At 42.9% G+C, this 23,449-nt stretch overlaps 2 protein-coding genes across 2 annotated transcripts; one reads left to right on the top strand and one right to left on the bottom strand.

Moving 5' to 3' along the window:
* Positions 1 to 1,742: 1,742 nt before the first annotated feature.
* gpx8 (glutathione peroxidase 8 (putative)) lies at positions 1,743 to 10,639 on the bottom strand. Its single transcript, XM_015973197.3, has 4 exons — positions 10,523 to 10,639; positions 3,151 to 3,387; positions 2,747 to 3,008; positions 1,743 to 2,285 (listed from the first exon to the last, which is right to left on the bottom strand). The coding sequence occupies exons 1-4, from the start codon at positions 10,637 to 10,639 to the stop codon at positions 2,122 to 2,124; spliced, it is 780 nt and encodes a 259-aa protein (XP_015828683.2). The 3' UTR covers positions 1,743 to 2,121.
* LOC139063743 (cell division cycle protein 20 homolog) lies at positions 8,523 to 13,780 on the top strand. The gene is made up of 11 exons (XM_070546447.1): positions 8,523 to 8,985; positions 9,043 to 9,144; positions 9,246 to 9,352; positions 9,509 to 9,594; positions 9,651 to 9,798; positions 9,979 to 10,215; positions 10,304 to 10,398; positions 10,495 to 10,723; positions 10,829 to 10,954; positions 11,025 to 11,148; positions 13,664 to 13,780. Exons 1-11 carry the CDS (start codon positions 8,523 to 8,525, stop codon positions 13,762 to 13,764), a joined length of 1,818 nt encoding a protein of 605 aa, XP_070402548.1. The 3' UTR covers positions 13,765 to 13,780.
* Positions 13,781 to 23,449: the final 9,669 nt, after the last annotated feature.

The following is a 23,449-nucleotide window of genomic DNA, read 5'->3' as shown; positions in this document are numbered from 1 at the left end:
CCATGAAAACAGAACGCTGGCCCTGAGCACCAATGGCAGAGCAGAACCCGGGGCTTCCCGCTCCGCGGGCCGCCCTGCAGGCCTATTTATGAGGAGGACATCAGGTGCGCCACACAGGTACCCGACCCGGGCCGATCTGCTGAAACTGGGCGAAAGCCAAGAGGAAAAGGGCTAAAAAGGAAATTAACAACATGGATGTGCAGCCAAATGGGTAGGTCTGATATAATAGAAATACTTTTAAACAAATGGACAAGTAGATGTTTTTAGCTGCTTCTGCCCAGGAACCATAAATAAAGCTGCATAAAAATAGGATTAAAATATAGGCTATTTATGAAACTGCATTTTTACAGACATGTTTATTCTTGTAATCAGGAGGACTCTGAGACATTATAGATGGAGAAGGAGGAGGTTGTGTCCTTTCAAGGTAAGAGCAAAAATAAAAGGGATAGCAATAAAAATCAAGCAGTACAAATGCATTCTTCGCATCATGCAGGCCTGAGTTGTGACTGGTTGGGAGGCAGTGTAACGTTAGCGGACAAGATTTTTTTTTATCAGCTAACACTGCTCTGCTACTTAAATAGTCTCGTGTAACCTCTGTTTGAATATGTCACATATAGGTGTTTTATTTTGAAGGGATTTCCGATACTTTTGGGTGGTTTGTAGGCAGTGTCTCGTTAGCTGGTTGGTTCTTAATGCACCAGCTTACCTGCTGCTGCCCTCCAACTGCCCATTTAACCCACATCATCAGAAAGGTGTAACGGCACAGACTCAGAAGGTCTTCTGATTAAATCATTTCAAACAAGGGCGGTTCAAGGGGGGTCCAGAGTGGGCCAGTGCCACCCTGACAGGAAGCTTGGACCCCTCCTGCTGAGAGTGGAGCAAAATCATTAAAAAATAAGGATTTTAATTTAGCCTTTATGAACCAAAGCATGAGAATGCATTTATCTGAAAATTTTAACGACAAATATTTTCATGTTGTCAAAAAGATAAATAACTGGGATGATGCCTTTTTGGTGGCAAAACGTTTATAATTTGAAACTAATTGAAAAGCTATCGACAGGGTATCGGCAGGTTTAAGGGAGCCACATTTAAGACTTTTTAAGACCTTTTTTAAGGCCACTTTGACCAAATTTAAGCAAATTTTAAAATTAAATTTAAGCTATAATTTCCAGCTATTGCCTGGAACCGGTGCTAACCACGTAGCGGACGTGGGATTAGCCATCCAGTTAGCATTAAACTTGCACTTCCCCAAGGCGCAAACTCCCGCTAGCTTAACCAGCTAATGTGCTCATTTAAAAATAGCCCCCTTTCACAACAAACTGAATGTGTACGGTTCCGCTTACGCCAACATCGTACACAAAAAAAAGCTGAAGACTAACTAGAAATTCACAAAAATTTTATAGAAATAAAAGTATCTTGTTTATTAGGTCTTTTGTAATTTAAGACCTTTGGAAACTGTATTTAAGGATTATTTGTCTATTTTAAGGATTTTTAGGGCCTTAAATTTGGAAAAGCCAATTTAAGACTGTTTAAGGACCCGTGGACACCCTGCATCGAGCGCAACTGAATTGCTGTTATTATATAGCTATCTAAAATTTGAAATATTTTAAGGCAACTTTGTAGTTTTTCCCAACAAACATCTTTCTCTAAGCCAGCTGTCTCACTCCAAGGACCGCAAATAGCCCCGAACCGCACTTTGGACATGCCTGACTCAGAATGAGAGATTTATAATAATTTCTTACTTTTGATTTTTTTTAGGTATACTCCTTTATTGTTGAATGGATGAAAGTCTGGGCTCAAATCAGTCAACAGGGAGAGAAAAGTGTTGCTTCAGCTTAAAAAAAGAGGTTGTAAACTTCAGAAAGACACTTAGAAAAAGTAAACATGGCATTTGTAAAAATGGAACACTTCAAATGCTAAACGTTCAGCTGCAGAAGTTGCATGTACAAATCTAACAAACACCCTCTGATCACCCTCACCCGACTCTCACGGAGATGATCCTGCGTGTTTCTGGAGCGACACACCTCCAAATCACACTCACAGATCACGCTTCTTTTATTTCCTGCCCATAAAAGCAGGAAAACCATTTATAAAGTGGCAAAAGGTCCAGTTATGTATCCATCATAGCTCCCCCCGTTTCTTTATGATGATTTCCCGCACCAGAGCGGTGACCTCCTGTCGGATGCTCGCCATGGGCTCATCTGTTTTCCAGAATCGGATCACTTTTCCTTCAGGATTCACCAGAAACTTCCAGAAGTTCCACTTTGGTATTTTTTGCACAGAATCTAAAGAAGAATAAATAAATATGAAGTTATAAATCATGCATTTACTTTGTTTGCATCTAATATTTCCCTCATAAATCATAAAAGGCATCCAGCAGGTCAGTTTAGCACCAAAACTCTTGTTACGAGAACCAGTATATAAATGAAAATAGTGCTAAAAATACTAGATAACCCCATTTCAGTCAGCAGTTTAGCTTACTGATTAAATCATGATTAGTGACAGTAGGTACCACAGAGGAAATGCAGGGATTTCCACTCCCAGTTTTGTCCAGTTTGCACTGATTTGTTACCCCAAGGATCCGGATACAACCATTTTTCTGGGTCTCCTTGCCCAAATTGTTCATGCAAAATATTTATTTATAATTTATGTGCACTTTATCAGAGATAACTCATCTAAATCGCCCCGAGTTTGCACAACTGCATGCACGAAGGCTGCAGAAACTTGCAGACGAGTTGGGGCCTACCTGTGAGGAACCTGAAGGCAGGATCGGCCTCTGAGCCCAGGATTCTGATCTTGCTGAAGAAGGGGAAGGTGACTCCGTAGGTGGACTTGGCGAACGCCTCGATGTCCCTGCTGAGTCCGAGTTCGGTGTCCCCAAACTGTCCACAGGGGAAGGCCAGAACGTTAAAGTGAGACGTGCCCAGCTCCCGGTGCAGCTCCTGCAGAGACTTGTAGTTCGCCTCCGTGTGCTGGCAGTGACTCGCCACGTTTACAACCAAAGATGCCTGGAAAAAACGCACAATTACCACGTGTCTACGCGTTTCACAAAGACGATTCAGGGACAGACGCGCGCAGTTCCTACAGGAATAAAGTTGTTGGATTTATTCTCAGACAGAAAGCAGACAGCTGGTGATGATGTGGACATACTTTTCCTCGGTACTTCTCCAAGGAAACCGTCCTCCCCTTCGCGTCTCTCGCCTCAAAAGAATAAAAGTCCTTTGGTTTTCTGGGTTTTATCAGCTGGGTCTGCAGGAGGAACAAACACCCGACTCCTACTGTCATGCTCAGCAGGACCCTGAACCATCTGGCTCTGGGGTTGGAGGACTTGGTGGGATATCCCCCTAGCGCCTCCATCTTGGAGGAAAAAAAAACATTCAGGAACTTCTGTGGGGAAAACCGAGAAAGAAAACTGCTGAAATTTACCCGTAAAAACTAACGAGAACACCGGAAACACGTGCAGCCTTCAAAATAAAATAAATACAAATTGCGCACAAAGCCTATTAGTTAAAATTCCAGTGATGTAATATTTAGCTAAAATGTCAAGAAAATATGTAAATCTTTAAGTTTTATTAAAAAAATATTTAAAAAAATATATATTTATATATTACATATATGATTAATTTATTTAACTTATATTTTATGAACATAGATACCGCTTGAGATGTGTCATCTCATTTTCGGGCGGGTCCTAAGATCATACAACACAACAGCAGATAAGCAGAGTCATTTACATAATCACAACACAATCACTAAATCAAACAATACACACACACAATTTTTTAAATTAAAAGTCCTGCTAAGCTATATGGTATGATAATAGCATATTTGGAACGTATACTAATATAAGCAGACCCAGAAGGATATCCATATGCAGATGTGTTCAAATTAGGCGGTGATTGCAAAACAATCACAAATATGCAATAAATGCTTGTAAAGACAATTTCTAAATAGATGGATTGAAGAAATTGACCTCAAGATTGGAGGCAAATTATTCCTGTCAGAGGGAGCTTTAACACAAAGGGCATAAATGTTTACAGAAAGTTATATTGCATGTAAAAGTGTTTATTACATTTCATATGTGACACGCTGACGATTAGTCATTATGGTCGGTCGAACTGATTTGATCAAAAGAACAGAAGACATCATTAATGCCCTAACCACTGACCTGAACAGAATGGCCAGTTGTTGTTTTCAAGTGGCACATAAACCTATAAAATATCTTGATCAGACAAATCTGACATTATATGCACTTATCCAAGTCATGAACATTTTATTTTGAATGTTTTGACCGGAAGCAGGTCGTTTGAACTCGATTTGTGTACAGCAGTGTGTTTCAGAGTTTCTCTGAGTGTGAAAATGGCGTGATTGGACGCTTTTTAACATCTAGATTTTGTTTTTGTATTTTCAAAGGCGACTGAAGTCACGTACAGCCGCTTCAGGAGGCGCATCATCCAAGGCGGCTGTCCAGGAAGTCCTGCTGCCAGTACACCCCTGACCGCTAGGTGGCGGTGTAAGCCAGTCTCTGAGTTTGATTCTGTCTGCCAGCGGTTGGAGCTCGAATCTCCAAGTAAACAGGAGGATAACGCTGGAGGTATTACAAGTTGGGTCAACATGTGAGAAAGTTTCAAAATCAAATTCCTGTCATCAAAAATTTTATAAACTGCAAAAAATAATGATATCATACTCGTGTACTCTGTGCGTGTATTGAATGCAACACATTTTTCCCCCTGAAAACCTAAAAATGTACACGCTTTTTATTTGCAGTGTTATTTAGACAGTCAAATAATGAACAAGTAGCTGTTTAGTGTTTGGTTTTAGACGCATGCTCATTGCTGCTCCTGACTGATTCTTTGTGACACCTTGCTGGAACAGAAGCATCCCCAGCAAAGAGCTGCAGTCAGACACTTCTGTCATCAAACCCATCACAAGCTCACACCATCAGCAGCAGAGGACATTCTGCTATAGAAAAGTTCTACGACCAGGTTTGTATAAGACAGGGATTTTAAAATGATTAAGTCAAGAAAACATTTTTTGTGTCTTACATGATAAAATACCACATTCTGATTACGCTAGGCTCTGAGCATTTTTGACCTGCAGCTACAGTGCAGTGAAAAATGTTTGCCTCCTTACAGATGGCTTGTTTTTATCTTGTCAAACCACTAATTATCTGGGATCAACAGCAATATTAATGAAGCTGAGTTCAGTTTCACCCAGTTCTGATCAGCGTCCTCTTGTAGCTGCTATTCGTTCAGGTGCACGAGCACCTCCCTTAATCACCCAACATCCATAATCCTCCTTTATCATGTTTTCTCCTTGTCATTATTTGAATACATGTTCACAGGCTGCATTTTCCATAAAATGTTTGTTAAAATAATAAAAAAAAAACTGTAGAATGGCCTAGTTGCACAAGATGCTATATTTGATATTTCTGGTTCAACCATATATCAATAAGATGGGTTCTTTCTGCACGAGATGCCTCCACGATTTGCCCAGAATGACCGAGACAGAGGGTGGGAAGCACAGTGGCGGATTTAGCAATTTGGGGGCCCAAGGCGAACACAGACATGGGGCCCCCTTACACAAAATTTTCGACAATCTTATCTTTAACTGGATTTGCGAAACTCTCCCCTCTTCTGACGTGAGTTATTTTCCCTTTTTATTAGATCTCCTCCTTTTTCCTGTCTTTCTCTCCCTTTGAGTGCTTTCTTCTTCCTGTCAGTGCTCCTGTGCTGTTGCCTTTCTTTTTTTTCTTCTGTTTTCCATTTTGGTCTATGTTTTCCTCCTTTAAACATTTTCCATTGTCTTTCCTTTTCTGCTTTCTTTTGATGTTTACATTGAAAAATGACATCACTTTTGGAAGTGGAGGTAAAAGCTAATTCCATGCTTTCGTTCTTTTTAAACACAGAAACAGTTTTGTTTACCTGTTTTGTAGCTAAAGTTTCGCCGACGGCTGCCAGCTTCTTCAGGCTGACGCTGATCTAAAACTGTAGCTACAAAATAGGGTAAACAAATCTGTTTCTGTGTTTAAAAAGAACGAAAGCATGGAATTAGAACCACGACACAGCAAGAACACACCTAAGATGTTCAAAGGAGGTAAAAGCTTTTTTAAAGCAAGCTGCTTCTTTCTCTTATTGGAGCCACTAGGATAACTCCATTTCATGCTTCACGTTTTGACTACCGCTTCGAGTTTGTTACGAACGCCCCCGCCTCTCTTCTTCTTATTATTTGTGGTCTTATGGCACTTGGCAAAGAACAATTTGGTGCATTACTGCCACCAAGTGGATTGGAGTGGAATGACTACCAATCACTTCCTGTTTGTGCATCGGCATCTTAAAGGAATAGTGGCATAAACAGAGGGGTGCCAGCAGTCAGGGCTAGGGGGCCCCAGGCGGCCGCCGACCTATGCCTAATGGTAAAACCGCCACTGGGGAGGCAAAATGGCATCTGGGGGGAAAAAAATGTATTAACCTGCAAATGACAAAGCAAATCAGAAGGAGTCAGTGTTGTACAAAGACAAAACAGTCACAAATACACACTCACTAATGTCAGCAACAGAGCATTTAAACCAAAATGATTTATTTTGACAGAGAGCTGGGTGGAGCTGGAGAGCTGCAGGTAAAGCTGATGAAGATTCACAACGAGCTGGTCAACCACTAAAAGGTGATTTCATCATCTGAAAGAAATGTAAAGTGAAACCACCCAAATTCAGACAGGAAACCTTGTTTAGCTTCTGGAGCTGGAGAGGTGACTGACTTTAGTTATCTTTAGTGGGCTAATTATTTAGTATCTTTAGTGGGCTAATTATTTAGTTATCTTTAGTGGGCTAACTATTTAGTTATCTTTAGTGGGCTAATTATTTAGTTATCTTTAGTGGGCTAACTATTTAGTTATCTTTAGTGGGCTAACTATTTAGTTATCTTTAGTGGGCTAACTATTTAGTTATCTTTAGTGGGCTAATTATTTAGTTATCTTTAGTGGGCTAATTATTTAGTTATCTTTAGTGGGCTAACTATTTAGTTATCTTTAGTGGGCTAATTATTTAGTTATCTTTAGTGAGCTAATTATTTAGTTATCTTTAGTGGGCTAACTATTTAGTTATCTTTAGTGGGCTAATTATTTAGTTATCTTTAGTGGGCTAACTATTTAGTTATCTTTAGTGGGCTAACTATTTAGTTATCTTTAGTGGGCTAATTATTTAGTTATCTTTAGTGGGCTAATTATTTAGTTATCTTTAGTGGGCTAATTATTTAGTTATCTTTAGTGGGCTAATTATTTAGTTATCTTTAGTGGGCTAATTATTTAGTTATCTTTAGTGGGCTAATTATTTAGTTATCTTTAGTGGGCTAATTATTTAGTTATCTTTAGTGGGCTGAACTGTTTAAATCTGTAAAGCGTCTAAAGAAATTCATTGTAAAATAACATCGGCTGTTGGCGACACATCCAGGCTCCTATAATAAGCTGTTGTACTCTGCATTTGCACGTATCTTTATCACACACACACACACACACACACACACACACACACACACACACACACACACACACACACACACACACACACACACACACACACACACACACACACACACACACACACACACACACACACACACACACACACACACACACACACACACACACACACACTAATGTTTCATGCATGTCTGCAGCAAATCCACATAAAGAGTTCGATCTTTTTTTTAAATAAAAGTTTCTCAGTAAAATTATTTCATTTTAGTTGATGTTAATGTAATAACCTCAGCTGAAATAAACATTGTTTTTTATGTTTGCATTTAGATTCTAATGAGAGAAATGATTTACGGCCATTTTCTATTCTGAACGACGTCGGTGAGAGTCTGCAGGGAGATTCGGTGAAGACTTACGGAGCACCGTCTCTGCTGAATGACTACTGTAAGAGGAGCTGCCTTTCATAGAGATCGGAGTTTTTATACACACACACGTTTGCATCAATAGTAAGCGTTTAATTCTTAGGAGCGTCCCTAAGTCCACTCAAAATTAGAAAAACAGTAGATTTGTCTGTTTTATAAGTTGTATTTATTGACCAGCACAATTTGACTAAAACTGTCAGAAGCCTATTAAAAAGTCCAGCAACACCACCTAGGGAGTTGCACCCTAGGCACTGTTAAAACCTCTAACCTCTGTAGGCCCATTTGCCCAAGATGACACATTTGGTGGTTCCAATCTCCAAATTTATTGACAAGGTTAAAACAAATAAAGATTCTCCGTTTAAGAGAATCAGTTAAAACACCCACAGCTGGAGCTTACCAGATGGGGATTAACTAAAAAGGAGTAGTGGGCATCCCACCGCCACCAGCACACCCATAAACACTCCACACACCTGTGGAAGATGAAAAAACTAAATCCTACCACCAGCAAGAAACAACACGCCACACATGGGAAAGCAGGACGCCACACCAGGGGGATGGGCAAGAGAATGACACAAAACACATACCTGACAGGAGTGACCGCAATCAGCCAGCATAGTTACTACTTCTTCTATGTTTAGGCAGGCTGGACGCCTCAGGGCGTATTGCTGCCACAGCAACACCAAGTCTACAGCCAAACCTAGTTACAGCCCGTCATGGACTCCAGTTGCCCGCAGAAAATGCAACAACGCCCCCACCTTGCACCACTCCACTGCCTCCAGTAGTCCGCAGACTGAACACAGTCCCCCCCCCCCAACGCACCCTATAAGCTCCAACCAAAGTCTCGTATCGGCGGCACCTCAGAAGAACGTGCCCAACCGTCTCCAGATCTCCACACTAACACCTACCAACGAGACCACAACCATCCGTTCATTGTCATCTGCTTATGTGAGGTCGGGTTGCGCGGGCACCAGCCTAAGAAGAGAGGCCCAGACTTCCATCTCTCCAGCCGAGAAATATACTCCCTCAAGTGTGTTCTGGGTCTTCCTTTGGATCTTCTACTTGTTGGACGTGCCTGGAAAATCTCACCGGGAAGGTGTCCCGGAGGCATCCTAACCAGGTGCCACATTAATAGGCATGTTTCCATTACCAGAACTCCAGGGTAGTTCCTGGGATGAGGAACTTGACCAGGAGGTAGGAGGTCCCAGTCCTCCTTTCAGACGTCCTAACCCTAACCATCACGTCTGCTCTGGCGGTGAGTGATGTCACTGATCAGCCCCAAAAAGCGCCCAAAGTAACATTAATAATATTAAAGCATTTATTTTATAGAAGCATATCGTAATTTAATCCATTCAGAGGACGAGAGCAGCTCTGAGGTTTTAGAGACAAGCCCGTTAGTTAGGTCTGTGGGGGAATTCCCTGTTTTTTCCAACAGTTGTGGGGGAATTCCACTGAGTTTTCCGGTGCCGGGAGCGACATTTTCAATGCCATAGGTGCTTTTTTTATGCTTCCATTCTGCTGCACCAGCTACTCGTCTAATTTTACTGCTGCCGGTTGTTTTGGACATCTGCTGATGTCATTTCCTACTCAGTTACAAGTAATCAGCGCGTTCCGCTCAGCCACTCCACCGGGCCGTTCGGAGTACCTACTCCAGAGCAGGCACTCAGAAGGAGCCTGAGAACGGCCGTTCGGACGGCTTGGTCGGGTGGAGACACGCGCATGTCGGGAGGTTCCTGTAAATCTACCTTGAAGTTCTTGTAGTGGAAACACGCCTATTGTGGAGGAGCGGCGGCTCTACTCCGAGCCCCTCCTGGGTGACAATGCTTTTCAACCCATTTCTAAGGGAGAGCCCAGACACCCTGCGGAGAAAACACCAACGGTGATGGATGCTGTCGAGCTGAAGAAACGAGTTCTGAGATGCTAAAACATTAAAAGGCTGGAGCAAGTCTGCAACAACCAAACTTTCACTTAATTATGTTTATTGTTGTCACTGGCTTCTGAAAAATGTGCAACTAAACCGAAAAGACAGATATATTTGTGTGTTTATGCAATAACCAGAATCAGTTTCTGCACATGGACCTCCCTTTAGTCCACCTCTTCTTCCATCTCTGTCCGTTCAGACACAGATCTTCTGGACTGCAGCTCTGATGGAGTGATCGCGTTAGCTCTGGGCTCTGCTGTTTACATTTGGAATTCGGTCACCAATCTCCTGGTGGGACACTTAGATCCCGGTGGACCACGCCACAGCGCTCTATCCGTCTCTTGTCTGTGCTGGAGCAGAGATGGAAGAGTGCTCTGCTTTGGGAACAGACGTGGGGAGATAAAGGTTTGGTTTGAACGCGTTTCAGCGGTGATCTGTGGGAGTCTGATCAGCGTGGAAGGTTGTGATGTCTCCTTTTGGTTTTGACTTCTAGCTGTGGGATGTTGACCACAAGCAGAACTTGAGGCATTTTCAGTCCCATCAGTCTTCGGCGACGGCGATTTCCTGGAGCCAGCAGTTACTCAGCAGGTAACAAAGCAGCAAGATTAACTAAAAGTAATGTAGGAATTTGAAGGTATAAGAAGTACGAGCACTCTCTGTTATCCGGTGTCCCTGATCTCACAGCGGCTCCGCTCTCGGACACGTTCTTCACCTTGACCCTCGGGCTGCTGCTCCTGTCGTAGGGGCGGCCAGGCAGGAGGAGGGGGTGTGCAGCCTGCAGTGGTCTCCGGGAAACGAATGGTTTGCCAGCGGCTCCACAGACGGCCATCTTTGTATCTGGGATGGAGACATCACAGGGGTCAAAAGGTCACACCAACCTATCACAACAATGAAACAACCCAGTGCTGTAAAGGTAACTAAAGAGGGATGGAGATACTGTCCATCAGGAATGTCCGGTGCATCAGGAGCACAACAGGGACTGGTGACTATAGTGGCAGCGTTTGTGTTGTGTCTCCAGGCTCTGGGGTGGTGTCCGTGGCAGAGGAGGGTGATAGCTACAGGTGGCGGATGGAAAGATGGTCAGGTCAGAATCTGGGACGCGCAATCAGGCTCAGGCTTGTCTTCTGTCGAGACACACTCACAGGTAACATCTATCAGAGGGATGATATGTATTGTTGATGTGATGCGTGTATTCCTAATGGCTTCATCTGCAGATCTGTTCTCTTCGATGGGCTGAGAAGAAGAGACACCTGATCACCGGTCACGGCCTGCCGTATCATCAAATCTCCACCTGGAGCTGGGAGTTTCCGTCTCTCAGCCGAATCTACCAACTCACAGGTTAGGAGGAAACATCATCAATGCAGGAGAAGATTCTGTCAGGCACATTTACCACCGGGAGCGACTCGTTCAGTCCTGGTCTTCAGTCAAAACCAAACTATGAAATATCATGAGGCTATTCAGAACGTCAAAATTCAGTGTTTTTAAAATTTATGGTGAATGTAACTGTTTAAATTCCAAATTTAAGAACTTTATTAACCAGAATTGTTTCCCACTTACTCAGTAAATGTAACTACAGAGGACAGGGGCGTGTCGAGGGAGTGGCCTGGGGTAGCACACCCTGGAATCTGATTGGCCACCCCAGGTGCCACCACACTGATTTCCCTTTAAATCAGCTTTTCATTGTCCAAAAAGGCTTGGGGTAAAACAAAAAAACAGCAGAACCATTGGTGCCACCCATGCACAAAGTGTCACGCTGAGCAGGAGGAGGTAGACCCGAAACGCAGAAGCCCAGAACGACTCGAGGCAGGAGTGGTTTTTAGAAAATGAATTCCTTTTGTCAAAGGAGGGTGAACAAAAATCCAAAGGCGCAAAACCAAGCTTAATCTCCAGAAACACAGAAGACCAAGAAACAAAACAGAAACTCAGTTATGAGCACGAACCTGGAGAAATTTCAAGAGACAAAACAACGATGGACCGACCAACACTCGGGCCCTGTCCACACGTAGCCGGGGATCTGCCAAAACGTAGATATTTTTCTACGTTTTGGCCTGTCATCCACACGAAAACGGAGTTTTTTCACACGAAAACGGATCTTTTTAAAAACTCCGGCCAAAATGAAGATCTGCGTTTTCTCCGTTTTGGGTGTCTGCGTGTGGACGGACAAAACCGGAGTTTTAAGGTCCGCAACGTCACTTTCCGCGACAAAAAAAGCTGACATCACGTGTGCGACCTGTGTTTACACTAGCCGACAGCATGGATGCCCTCAGAGCTGCGCTCGCTTTATCAATTGTCCAAGCGCTTTCTGCTTGTTTGTTTTTGCAAGAGGAATTACTGCTCCTTGCGGAAGACCACAGACGAAGGACGAGGTTAAGAACGGGGGAAGTACTGCCGCCTACAGGTCTGGCATGTCCTTAACAACGTATTTATCCGGGTACGTGTGGACAGAGTTTGTTTAAACGAGGTGGTGTGGATGCAAGTTTTTGGAGGGGCGGATATTCGTTTAAAAAAAAACGGCTACGTGTGGACTAGGCCTGAGGGACAAGACAGGGCTTTTGAACACAGAGGGAGGTGATCAGAGGAACAGGTGACAGGTGAGAGAGATCTGGAGGGAAGGCAGGTGCATTCAATAAACTAAATGGGGAAAGAACTAAGCAGGAGAACCTGGAGGAGAACGGAGGCTGGGGACAGAGGGACACTGAACATGACACAAAGTAGTGCCTCTCCTGGGCCACCCCATTTTAAAAGATCTGGACACGCCACTGATTGGATTGGACTGGACTGGAGGTCCAGTTGCCTTCATGCGAACCCTTTGGATCACCGTGACCTGGATGATGAGAACCTTCACCAGAGTGCAGAACAACAGACACACATTAGAAGCTTCAGGCACGAGAGCCCAGAATTCCCTGGAGGGATTATTTATCCTTTCTGGTATGGAAGTGTTGCTGGAGAGGCCTGAAAACGTCACCTTCATGATATTCATCCGAAAAAAATCACGGACGGTTTGAAAAAACTAAACTTTTGAAGCGTGTTTTCACGCTGGACAACCTTTGACCTTAGACATCCCACAGTGTGGTCCTCATCAGCTGTTGGTGGAAGTTGACCCGCAGCGTCCCCCCCCCTCCCAGAGTGGAAATAACGAGCCCCGTTAGAGTGGCTGGATTATTGCTTATGGCATCACAATACTGAGGACTAAATTCTGCATTTCTCAGTTAAAAAAGCAACAGCCTCCAACTGTTCGACAGTTTCATGTGTAAGATTGTGTTAGAAGATGTAAACAACGGGCTTTTACTTCTTAGTTCGTGCAGAATTATTTCAACTATCAGATTTTGGTTTCTGTTAATTTTTTAAAGGCCAAGTTCACTGAGAAACCAACTTTTACTTGTTATTTCTCAACATATGATCCATGACTGATTTCAACACGCAGGCTGAATGTGAATTCTGTCTTCTACCCCTATTTCCTGCATCAGCCACCAATATAAAACAGACGGGGGAGATTGGAAAAGCCAGACTGCACATCAGATAGAACATTTTATATGGAGTCAGTGGTTGAGTCATGTGGCTATTAGCCAATCGGAGGTGAGATGTCTGAATTTGTGCCGTGAGGTCTGCACTAGCGCCTGAAACAGAAGCACTAGAGATTATTTTCCCACAGAGATCGACACACGAGGAATTCGTCTCTACTAGAGACCCAAATGTGTAGAAAAAACTAGCAAACTTGGTCTTTTAAAACAAAAAAATCATTGTGATCAAGATGTCGTCATTAGTTCATTAACAAAAATAATCAAAACCACTTTAAGAACAACCAAATAAAAACGTGGATGAAGCGTAATTCGTTTTGTTTGAATCTTTTCAGGTCATTCGTGTCGCGTTCTGCATTTAGCTGTAAACCCAGACAACACTCACGTGTTCTCCGCTGGAGCGGACCGGCGCTTCTGCATCTGGGATCTGCTCTAGAGGAGTTTAGAGGAAGAGAGGAAGACGGCAGCAGCGCCACAACTCACAGCTGCCCACTCGAGCCCTGGACTCTGCATCCTGTCGAGAACCAAAGCAGCATCTGCAAGAGGCTTGAGTCAGAGCTTTTCCCGGCATTCTTTTACGTGCATGGCCAAAGCAACTGTGCACTTACCGTCCACTTTATTGGGTACACCTTGCTAGTACCAGGTTGGAAACTGCCTCAATCCTTCATGGCATAGATCCAACAAGGTACTGGAAACATTCCTCAGAGATTTTGGTCCATATTGACATGAGAGCACCACGCAGTTGCTGCAGATGTGTCCGCTGCTCATCCACGATGCGAGTCTCCCGTTCCACCACATCCCAAAGGCGCTCCGTTGGATTGAGATCTGGTGAGAGGCCATCTGAGTACAGTGAACTCATTGTCATGTTCAAGACACCAGTCTGAGATGATCCAAGCTTTATGACATGGTGTGTTATCCTGCTGGAAGGAGCCGTCAGAAGATGGGTACACTGAGGACATGAAGGGATGGACATGGTCAGCATCAGTACTCAGGTGGGCTGTGACATTGCAACGATGACCAATTAGTAGTAAGGGGCCAAAAGTGTGCCAAGAAAATGCCCCCCACCAGCAGCGACCTGAGCTGTTGACGCGAGGCCGGTTGGATCCATGCTTTCATGCTGACACCAAATTCTGACCCTCCCATCTGAATGTTGCAGCAGAAACAGAAATATAAACAAATGTAAAATCAAGTGTGATTTGTATTTGAATTAATGTAGCTTCATGTTTAGTAGTAATCCCTTTGAATGTATATTGATATTTTGTGTTTCCCACTGTGGGTCACTTCCTGAACAATGCTACAATTTATGTTCGACATCATTGATGGGCTAAAGGCTAGTCAGAACGTAGCCAAATACAAGGTTTGTGTTCCTGCTGGTTTAAAATGGCTCTGATCTCCAAGTGTTCACTCTGGTTTGTGCAATGTCATTATAATGGAGACCAGGGGTTCCATTCATTATGATTTATGTTGTTTCTGATTGAGTTGCAGACAAAAGGTTTTGATATTGAAGTGATTTATTTCGTGTTGGACATTTGTAACAGGTTCTTTAGAAGCAGAGGGACTGGCCACCCTTCCTGTGTAAAGAGGAAATGTTGCTTAAATGTCAATTTGTGTTTAAGTTGATCTCCAAAGTTTCACTCACCTTTCTGGTGTTGTCTCCTCAGCAGGGCGGGGCAGCAGAGGGTGCTGCTTTTAAGCTGCTGGAGCATACCACTTAAATAAGGAGGGGGGATTCTTGGAGGAGTTATGGGAAACCTAGTTTCTGTTGATTGATCGAACTTGGGTTTATTTAGTATGATTTGTATTTATGTAAATAATGTTTGGTACCATTTATTATTTTGGTGGTTGGGTTCTGTAAATATTATTTAGTTATTATTTCTTTGATGACCCCTCTTCTTGGTTTCTTCCAATCAGTCACTTAGTTATAAAAGGCAGTGAGTGTTGGTGTGAGGTTGATGTTGGTGTTGGTGACAAAACATGTTGCAATAAAGCCACCTCAACCTGGTGTGTGTGTGTGTGCGTGCGTGCGTGCGTGCGTGTGTGTGCGTGTGTGTGCGTGCGTGTGATTGCATATGTTTGTTAATGTTTTTAACCTGTTATGGGAATCTGGGGTCATTTTGTAAAGCACTTTGAATCACACTTTGTTTGAAAAGCGATTTAGAAATAAAATTTGATTGATTGATTTGTTTGCCTCTCCTTCAAACCACATGCCGCTGCCGGTCAAAGCTGACAGTCATTTTATAGCTTCAGCCTCATCAGTTTAGCCTCACATGGTAATTTAAGTGCATAAATATCACCAGCAGCAAAATATAGGCCTGATGGTGAATTCATGGGTCAGCACCAACATGAATTTCTTGATATTTCTACCAAAATCAACATAAAGGCTTAAAACATTCCAGTTTAATTCATCACCGTAAAAGCTTGGAGGCCAGAGTTGTTTACAGAAATCTGCTTTAAAGGAACAGAGTCGTTTTTGACCTGAACAGTATGGTCTTCAAACCGTTTAAGCATTTTTATGCTGATAAAGTTTAGTGGACCAAAATCTGGAGTAGTAGTACAAAAAATTAAGCTCGGAGTTTAAGGTTTATTCTTTCTAATTCAAAGTTGTTTGGAAAAGTTCCAGAAGTCGGCGTGACGACACAAGAAAAATAAGTTTTGAAAATAAGCAGCAGGTAGAGAAAGGAATACGCCCGGCGAAACCAAAAGCAGCTCGATCCACCGGAGGAAGACAGAAAACGGGCACAGCTCGGGTTATTTAGGATTTGGGTGGTGGCGAGTCATTTGTAAAACACGGCGCAGCTCCATTATTCACTGCATGTCAGAGGTGTGTGTGTGTGTGTGTGTGTGTGTGTGTGTGTGTGTGCCAGGAATCACATGAAACTGCTTTCATACATTACAAACTATCTTACATGACCAAGGGAAGGGGTAGCTGATGGTGCTACACTAACGTGTCACTCCTCCGATGACACCGGCTCGCGTTCCCGTTCCGTCTCTGCTGCAAGTGCGTGAATGCGCACTCCCACTGATGACTCGTATTTATTGACTTTCTAAACCTGTAAATACAAGTTCTCAAACGATGATTCAGTCATTGGATGGTGTCCGTGTAAAACACACGATGTTATTTAAAGTCCATCCATGGTAGAGAGGAAGTGTTGATTGTGAGTGCACACAGCTGGTGAATAAAGAAGATCTTTAAACGTGTCTGAGTTTAGTCAGCAGATTTTATTCTGCTGCCACCCCGTCTTCGCTGTCTACAGGTTAAAATGATGTTCCTCTCTGTGTGGGACCTGGATAAACCTGTGTGTCTTATTGCCTTTACAGACGTAAGGTGCTGTTGGGGGTGCACTCTCAGAGAAAAAGTAATCAAAAACGTTCCTTAGCCTGGTTCCAACACTGTACCACATGACAATCACCTCAGGTTACTGCAGGTGACATTACTTTAAATATTGTTTCCAGATTTTCTACCGAAGCTGATTTAATCGGTCTTCTGCTTCATTTTCTTTACATTACAGCTTGATCGTCCTGCGACTCAGAGATAATGTTCAGATGAGGGAGATCTTTTCTTGTTTGTTGCCTCTGCTATGTTCTCTGTCTGTCATTGACAAACGTACTCATGTTTGCCTCGTGTACAAACAACTGTATCTACTCAGCCTACCACCGATGGTCAAATTATTTGTCCTATCGCCCAACCCTAGCCTTCTCTTCTGCACTTAGCGGGGCCAAAAGCAAGGTTTCTGCCAGAAAACCTTTTGCTGCTACCACGTGCAACTCGCTTCATCAAAAATCAGGACAGACATTTAATTTTAACAACAATAAAGAAGCGTGTCCAGTGACTGACGTGAGGATGGTCACAGGACGCGGCGTGTAATGCAGCTGTCCGTGGTGCTGAAAGATAAAGACTGAATCACCTGCATCTTTGGATGATTTAATTAAGTAAATATGCAATTTGTAAGAATTATTCTATGAAAAATCAGAAAACAGTCTAATGGCTCAATGATGTTGGAAGAAAGGTTAGACTAACCTATCACATTCTTGGCTGGCTGGGGTATCTTGGACGTAGTCACTGTTTACACGCTGTGAGGTCCTCAGATCCACAGCGAGCTAAAGCAGCTGCACGGGCATTTGCAATAAAGACACCGGCAGGAAAAAAGCTCCAAGATCGTTTGAAGAATCGAAGACAGTTAACCGGAGCAACCTAGAAGTTATGTCTTGTACCCCTAAGAAGCCTCGGCATCTTTTTCCCAACTCCAGATGTAACAATGCATTCATCTACTTATCATCTTACTGTGTATGACTCGTCTTTATACTAGAATCATCTGGCACTGACCAGCAACTGGCCATGAAAGTGATTTTACTGCTTAGAAAAATGGACTGCAGTTAATCGACCACAGGATGTCATTCTTACATATTGCACCTTTAAATAAAACACAACCGAGCAACATTAGCTCTGGGGAGACAGTTGCACCACTTTAGGCTAGCAGCAAAAAAGAAGTACACTCGACAGACTTACTGAGAAATTCAATTCAATAATTCAATAATTTATTTCACTCAAAGTTTAAATATACAAACTTCAAATCAGAAATCACTCAACAGAAGGAACATTCAGTGCAAAGAAGGCAGGACTCTTCTTCTCACACAGCAGCTGGCTTTTAAAGTAGCTCAAAAAAGGAAATAAAACGTACAACTCTAACTGCCTGCACCCACTCCTTCAGCAGTCTGCTACTCTTCATTTTATCCACCGTTTTTTTCCCCTGACCGACTCTGCAACATGTGCGTCTGGCGCCCTCTACTGGACATTTAAAGAACCAACAAATCCACGCTCAACACAAAACCCAGATCAGATGAGTTTGTAAGAGTTATATTTTCATAAGTCTTTTATACCATCCACGCCCGTAGCTGTTGATATTTTGGTTCGTGTATAACAGCCTCATCCATACTGGAAAACACAACGTTGCTCCCCTCAAGAGATCCAAGGAGCATTGCAAGATAATAACAATAATAACAAAAATGATGATGATGAGAAGCAGGAAAAGAAGAAGAGGAAAAAGAGGCAGAAGAAGAATGCTCATTTAAGATTAACAATTTTTTATTTGTTTATTTTATTCAAAATAAAAACAAACATATAAACAATAATATATACATAACAACAAAAAATCTAATGTGAACGAAAAGGAGCAGAAATGAAGAAAAACATCTTATAATTTCTGCCCCCTTTTCCAGTAGAAATAATCTATATGATTACCATGTGTCAGACACACACACACACACACACACACACACACACACACACACACACGCGCGTGCATGTGTGTGTGCGCATTTGGGAGTCTGAGTCTGTAAATGTGACTTAATTTATGAGGTTACCTCATATTAAATTCACCATTTTGGCATCTTAGGGGCTGCGCTGCCAGCATCTCCTAACTGTGCTGATGCCAGGGTCCGACTGCTTAACGCTGTTCACATTTTCCTGTCAATCCTTTCTTTATGAATCACAACGTTTGCGTAGAAAATTGCTCATGCAGTTTTCAGACACTGTTTTGTGCATACGCTTTATAAATGAGGCCGTTGGTACCGAGCCAATTATTCCAGGTCTTGGCATTTTCAAATCTGGGGTGGGCAGCTTCAGTCCTCGAGAGCAAAGATACAGATTAGAGGATAAGAGGTGAATCCTGCAATGGCGTTTGATGCTCACGACGACTAACCTCTCATCGTTGGGTCTGTGGGCAGATGACATTTGAGGCCTCGTCTTGTGACCAACACCGCTGCTTCACGTTTCTCAGATGTTTTCTTTCTGTCTTCCCTGTGTAAAATTGTCTTTGGAGAGACCGTTGTCCTTGAGGTCGATATCAGCTGCTGAGTATTGACCTGATGCCTTGGCACTTCTGCGTCGAGCCATTCTTTTGTGTTGCTGTTTTCATTCTGCACTGAAGAGGTCTGAACATTCCTCGCTGTGCTGGACTGCAGTTGCACCACTGAGGTCATGTTAACGTGTTTTGTCCTGGGAGTGAACCAGTCTGGGTCGGAGAGCATTACCAGATTTCAAATGCACCAGAAGTCCTTTTTAGTTTCTCAGTCGTTTTATTCCGAGGAAAAACGAGGAGGTTGCTCGATCACCCTCTGCTGCCCTCTTGCCTGGGTTTAATGAAAAATATTACAACACTAAGAGCTTGCAGCTCGGGCTTTAGTTGCATTAATTCTGCTGACTTGTTCAGTGAAACCGCGTCTTTAGAGAAAAGGGCACAAAAGCAAGAGTGGGCATCCAGAAAGAGGTGCATTCATTATCAGGACCAAAGACGCAGACCAAGGATGTTCTCTCTGAGGGGTTTGGGTGCGTTCATTCCCTACATCCTTCTCACTGTTTCAGGTGAGTTGTAAACTCTAATCCAGGTGAGTCGTAAACTCTAATCCAGGTGAGTCGTAAACTCTAATCCAGGTGAGTCGTAAACTCTAATCCAGGTGAGTCGTAAACTCTAATCCAGGTGAGTCGTAAACTCTAATCCAGGTTAACCTAGTTCAGGTTTATCTGCTTGTGTAGATTCAAACATTTCTGAAATCTTTGTGAGTTACAGGTGTGGATCTGAGATTACAGGTGATAGACTGAACGTTATCAAGGGGAAGGAAGTACCCAAACACTCGCTGCCTTTCATGGCTCTGGTGGGGCAATCTGATACCTCCTGTGGAGGAACTCTGATCGACAGTGGGTTCTGACTGCTGCACACTGCATGCCGTACACGCTTCAAATTTCAAGCAGCACATTTTATGTGTATAATCACCATTTAATCTCAGATCTGTCAACTTGAGTGTTTCTTTTTTTGTTTTTTGCTTTTACAGAGTTAGGAATGTGTGGCTGGGGGTGCATTCCATCAAATCAAAGGCAAGTGAAAAGAAGTTCAGGCAAAGCCGAAAAGTAATCAGAAGCTTTCCTTACCCTGGCAGCTAAACAACCGACAATGACCTCATGTTGCTGAAGGTAAGACGAGATGTGAATTACAAGAAGTAGGGATGCGCTGATCTGATCACATGATCAGAAATCAGGCCCATCACGTGATATTCAAAAGATCTGGAATCAGGTGGAAAAGCTCGGAAATAACCTTATAAAGCAACTAGCATGGCCTTTTAAATTTATTAAGATGCTTATACGTAATAAAAATGGTTTAATAATCATTTCAACAAGCTCCACAACATCAATATGTTACGTTTCATGGACCTCACCAACACCGTAACCTCAATTTCAGACACCATAACACACAGCTGTTAGCCTGCAGGCTAATGCAGAGCTAACGTCTCGCCTGAGGAGAGAAAATCACCTTTAGTTTTGGTTGTAGAGTGGAGCAAAGAAGAATTTAGTCAGCCGACAATCGAGCAAGTTCCCCCTCTCGAAAAGATGAGGGAGGCCTGTGATTTCCATCCTAAGTAAATCTCAACGACGAGCGACAAAATGAGGGGGAACATCCAGAAAATCACATCGTCTGATTTTTACAGAGTTTATTTGCATGTTTTGGTGGAAAATAAGAATTTGGTCGATTACAAAAGTCCAGTTATAAACGCTTTGTTGGCAATGAAGGAGGTCAAACATTTCCTCTAACGTTTTCACGCGGGACGTCCCGTTCTGATATCGATATCAGAAGTAGTTCGACATCGGCCCAAAAACACCGATTATATAGGACTGCATCAAGAATCTTTGTTAAGGTTCACATTTTTCAACCAATGGCTAAATAAAATGGTCTTTTTTTAATACTTACTGTTATTGGCTCTTGTTCTCTGACTAACATCACTTGATCAAGCCTTTCACACATTCCGCACTACAAAATAGGTAAAAGAGTGTATGATTTGTGCCGATATCGTAAAGGATTGATATCGGTATCGGTCGATACTGAAGTGTAACACTTTGGAAGCGCTAATGAATTAAGTTAAATGAAGTATGGCTACTAGTGTATACTGACTTTATCAGAACCCAGGAACAACTGCTGGAGCTGGTTGTCAATAATGAAAGACAACACGATGGAATAGTTTGCAAAGACAATATATAGAATAATTATAAATAAAACAAACAAACACAAATTAACAGGTTCCACTGCTGCAGCACTGATAAATAAGTTAAAGTGCACTTTGAAAGTTCTAGTTCTAGTGAACGTTCTAGAGGAACACTCTGACTTCGGTCTGATCCCCTGAATAGTCAACACTCCTTTGCAGGACTTGAAGACCTAATGGATTCACACCGAATTAATTGTCCAGGATGTGATCCGAGTGTCCATGAAAATTATCCAAGCGCTTTGTCAGAGAGTACTGAAAAGGGAGGTGTGTGAATCCAAGAATTGATTAAGGAGTTGGGGGTGGACAGAACGTTGTCTGAGACAACTTCCTACCAGACCAGTAGGAAGATGAAGGAGAGGTCTTCTGGCCAATCGTTAGCTCGCCATCCTTAAACCCTTAAAGGGTCACCTGGCCTGTATTAAACAAACAGGACTAGTAAGACATCTTATTGCAAATAAGGTGTCCCGTTTCCCTTCGTTTCTTGTGTACACAAGTAATTCTTATAAATACATGGTGTTAAAATCAATGTGCATAAACTGTACATTCAATACAAACCCATAATATTTTAGAATCTCAGTAAAGCTTTATCCAAACCAATGTACCGCTAGATAAATACTACATAGCTTGGACAAAGTTAGCATCCCACAAAAATAGCAACCAAGAACTTAGCTTTGAGTTCATTGGTGGTATTTAAAAACAAGATCATGCTCACTTGTTTGAAACAGCATTCATCATACATGGTATTGCATTTGTTACCAGCATGCAACCCACTAGCATGCTAGTTGCTAATATGACACAAACAAACACACTCATCTTAAAACTCACCAATTCCAGCTTCTGTATGGTGAATGATGACCCTACAAGGCTCCAGCTCACAGTTGTCGGTGTCTGCGTCCAGTAATATCTTAGTGAATGTCAAACAAATGCATTTGAGATAAGAAAAGCTTTGGTTTTTGGTGTACTGACCTGCAACAGCTCTGTCACGTGGCTTCCCCCCACATGTCTGCAGGGAGGAAGCCGGTTGTAGGCCTTTGATCATGTGATCAACGTCACATGACTTAGGCATGGTGCATTAAATGACAGAAGAGTGTAGGAATTCACCACAACTTGGTAAAACACTGGGCTGCAGAAGGCTGCAATATCTGCTTTGTATCGGAAGTGAAAAAGTTGTATTGGGACGGCCCTAAATGTCACACGCTGCTGCTGGTATTTTGGCCCATTCCTTCATGCAGATCTCAGCTAAAGCAGTGATGTTTGGGCTGTCGCTGGGCAACGCAGCCTCTCAACTCCCCCCAAAGATTTTCTACGGTCTTGAGATCTGGAGACTGACCAGGCCACTCCAGGACCTTTAAAAGCTTTACAAAGCCACTCCTTCGTTATGCAGGTGGTGTGTTTGGGATCATTGTCACGCTGAAGACCCAGCTGCTTTTCATCTTCAGTGCCTTTGGTGATGGAAGTAGATTTTTATTCAAAATCCAACAATACATGGCCCCATTCATTCTGTTCTTTTACTCTGATCAGTCGTCCTGGTCCATTTGCAGCAAAACAGCCCCAAACCATGATGTTTCCACCCCCATGCCCGGGAGAATTACTGCTCTTGTTGCTAAATGCTTTTTTCTCACTTACCTAACTCTGGGGAATACGGACATAGACAGAATTTCACTTAGGGGGTGGAATATCCCTTCAAGTGGGAGAACTTGCACAATTGAAGGCTGACTAAATACCTTTTTGCCTCACTGTATTTTAAACCGCACAGCAAAGGTGATGCCACAGCCGCCTGTAATGTGTGTACATCGGGTATTTCACGTGGTGGAACAATAACAGAGCCAGCCAGCCCTGAAAGACATTCTGAAAGAGCATGAAGTAAGAATGACATCCTGTGGTCAACGTTGGACTCTGCAGTCCGTGTCAACATCTCTGACAGCAGGTTCCCTAGCAAAGCTGATCCAATCTGTGTAATGCCTCTTCATTTTCTTTTTGTTACAGCTCGATCGTCCAGTTAATCTAACCACGTGGGTTCGTCCTCTCAAGCCGACCTCAGAGATCCTAAAGGTGGAACCAGATGTCAGGTGGCTGGATGGGGGAAAACA

This window comes from Nothobranchius furzeri, chromosome 17, assembly GCF_043380555.1.
Source record: "Nothobranchius furzeri strain GRZ-AD chromosome 17, NfurGRZ-RIMD1, whole genome shotgun sequence".
NCBI lineage: Eukaryota > Metazoa > Chordata > Actinopteri > Cyprinodontiformes > Nothobranchiidae > Nothobranchius > Nothobranchius furzeri.
The sequence above is the reverse complement of the archived record's forward strand: the minus strand, read 5'-3'. Positions and strand labels throughout refer to the sequence as shown.

Bases quoted from the DNA above. Each gene is read 5' to 3' on its own strand.
- LOC139063743 (XM_070546447.1), top strand. From the start codon at position 8,523: ATGTTTAGGCAGGCTGGACGCCTCAGGGCGTATTGCTGCCACAGCAAC. The intron at 9,595-9,650 runs GTGGAGACACGC...AAGTTCTTGTAG, and splicing joins CGTTCGGACGGCTTGGTCGG to TGGAAACACGCCTATTGTGG. The intron at 9,799-9,978 runs GTTCTGAGATGC...ACCTCCCTTTAG, and splicing joins CTGTCGAGCTGAAGAAACGA to TCCACCTCTTCTTCCATCTC.
- gpx8 (XM_015973197.3), bottom strand. From the start codon at position 10,639: ATGGCCGTCTGTGGAGCCGCTGGCAAACCATTCGTTTCCCGGAGACCA. The intron at 3,009-3,150 runs GTATGTCCACAT...CGTTTTTTCCAG, and splicing joins TGGAGAAGTACCGAGGAAAA to GCATCTTTGGTTGTAAACGT. The intron at 2,286-2,746 runs GTAGGCCCCAAC...ATTCTTCTTTAG, and splicing joins TGCCTTCAGGTTCCTCACAG to ATTCTGTGCAAAAAATACCA.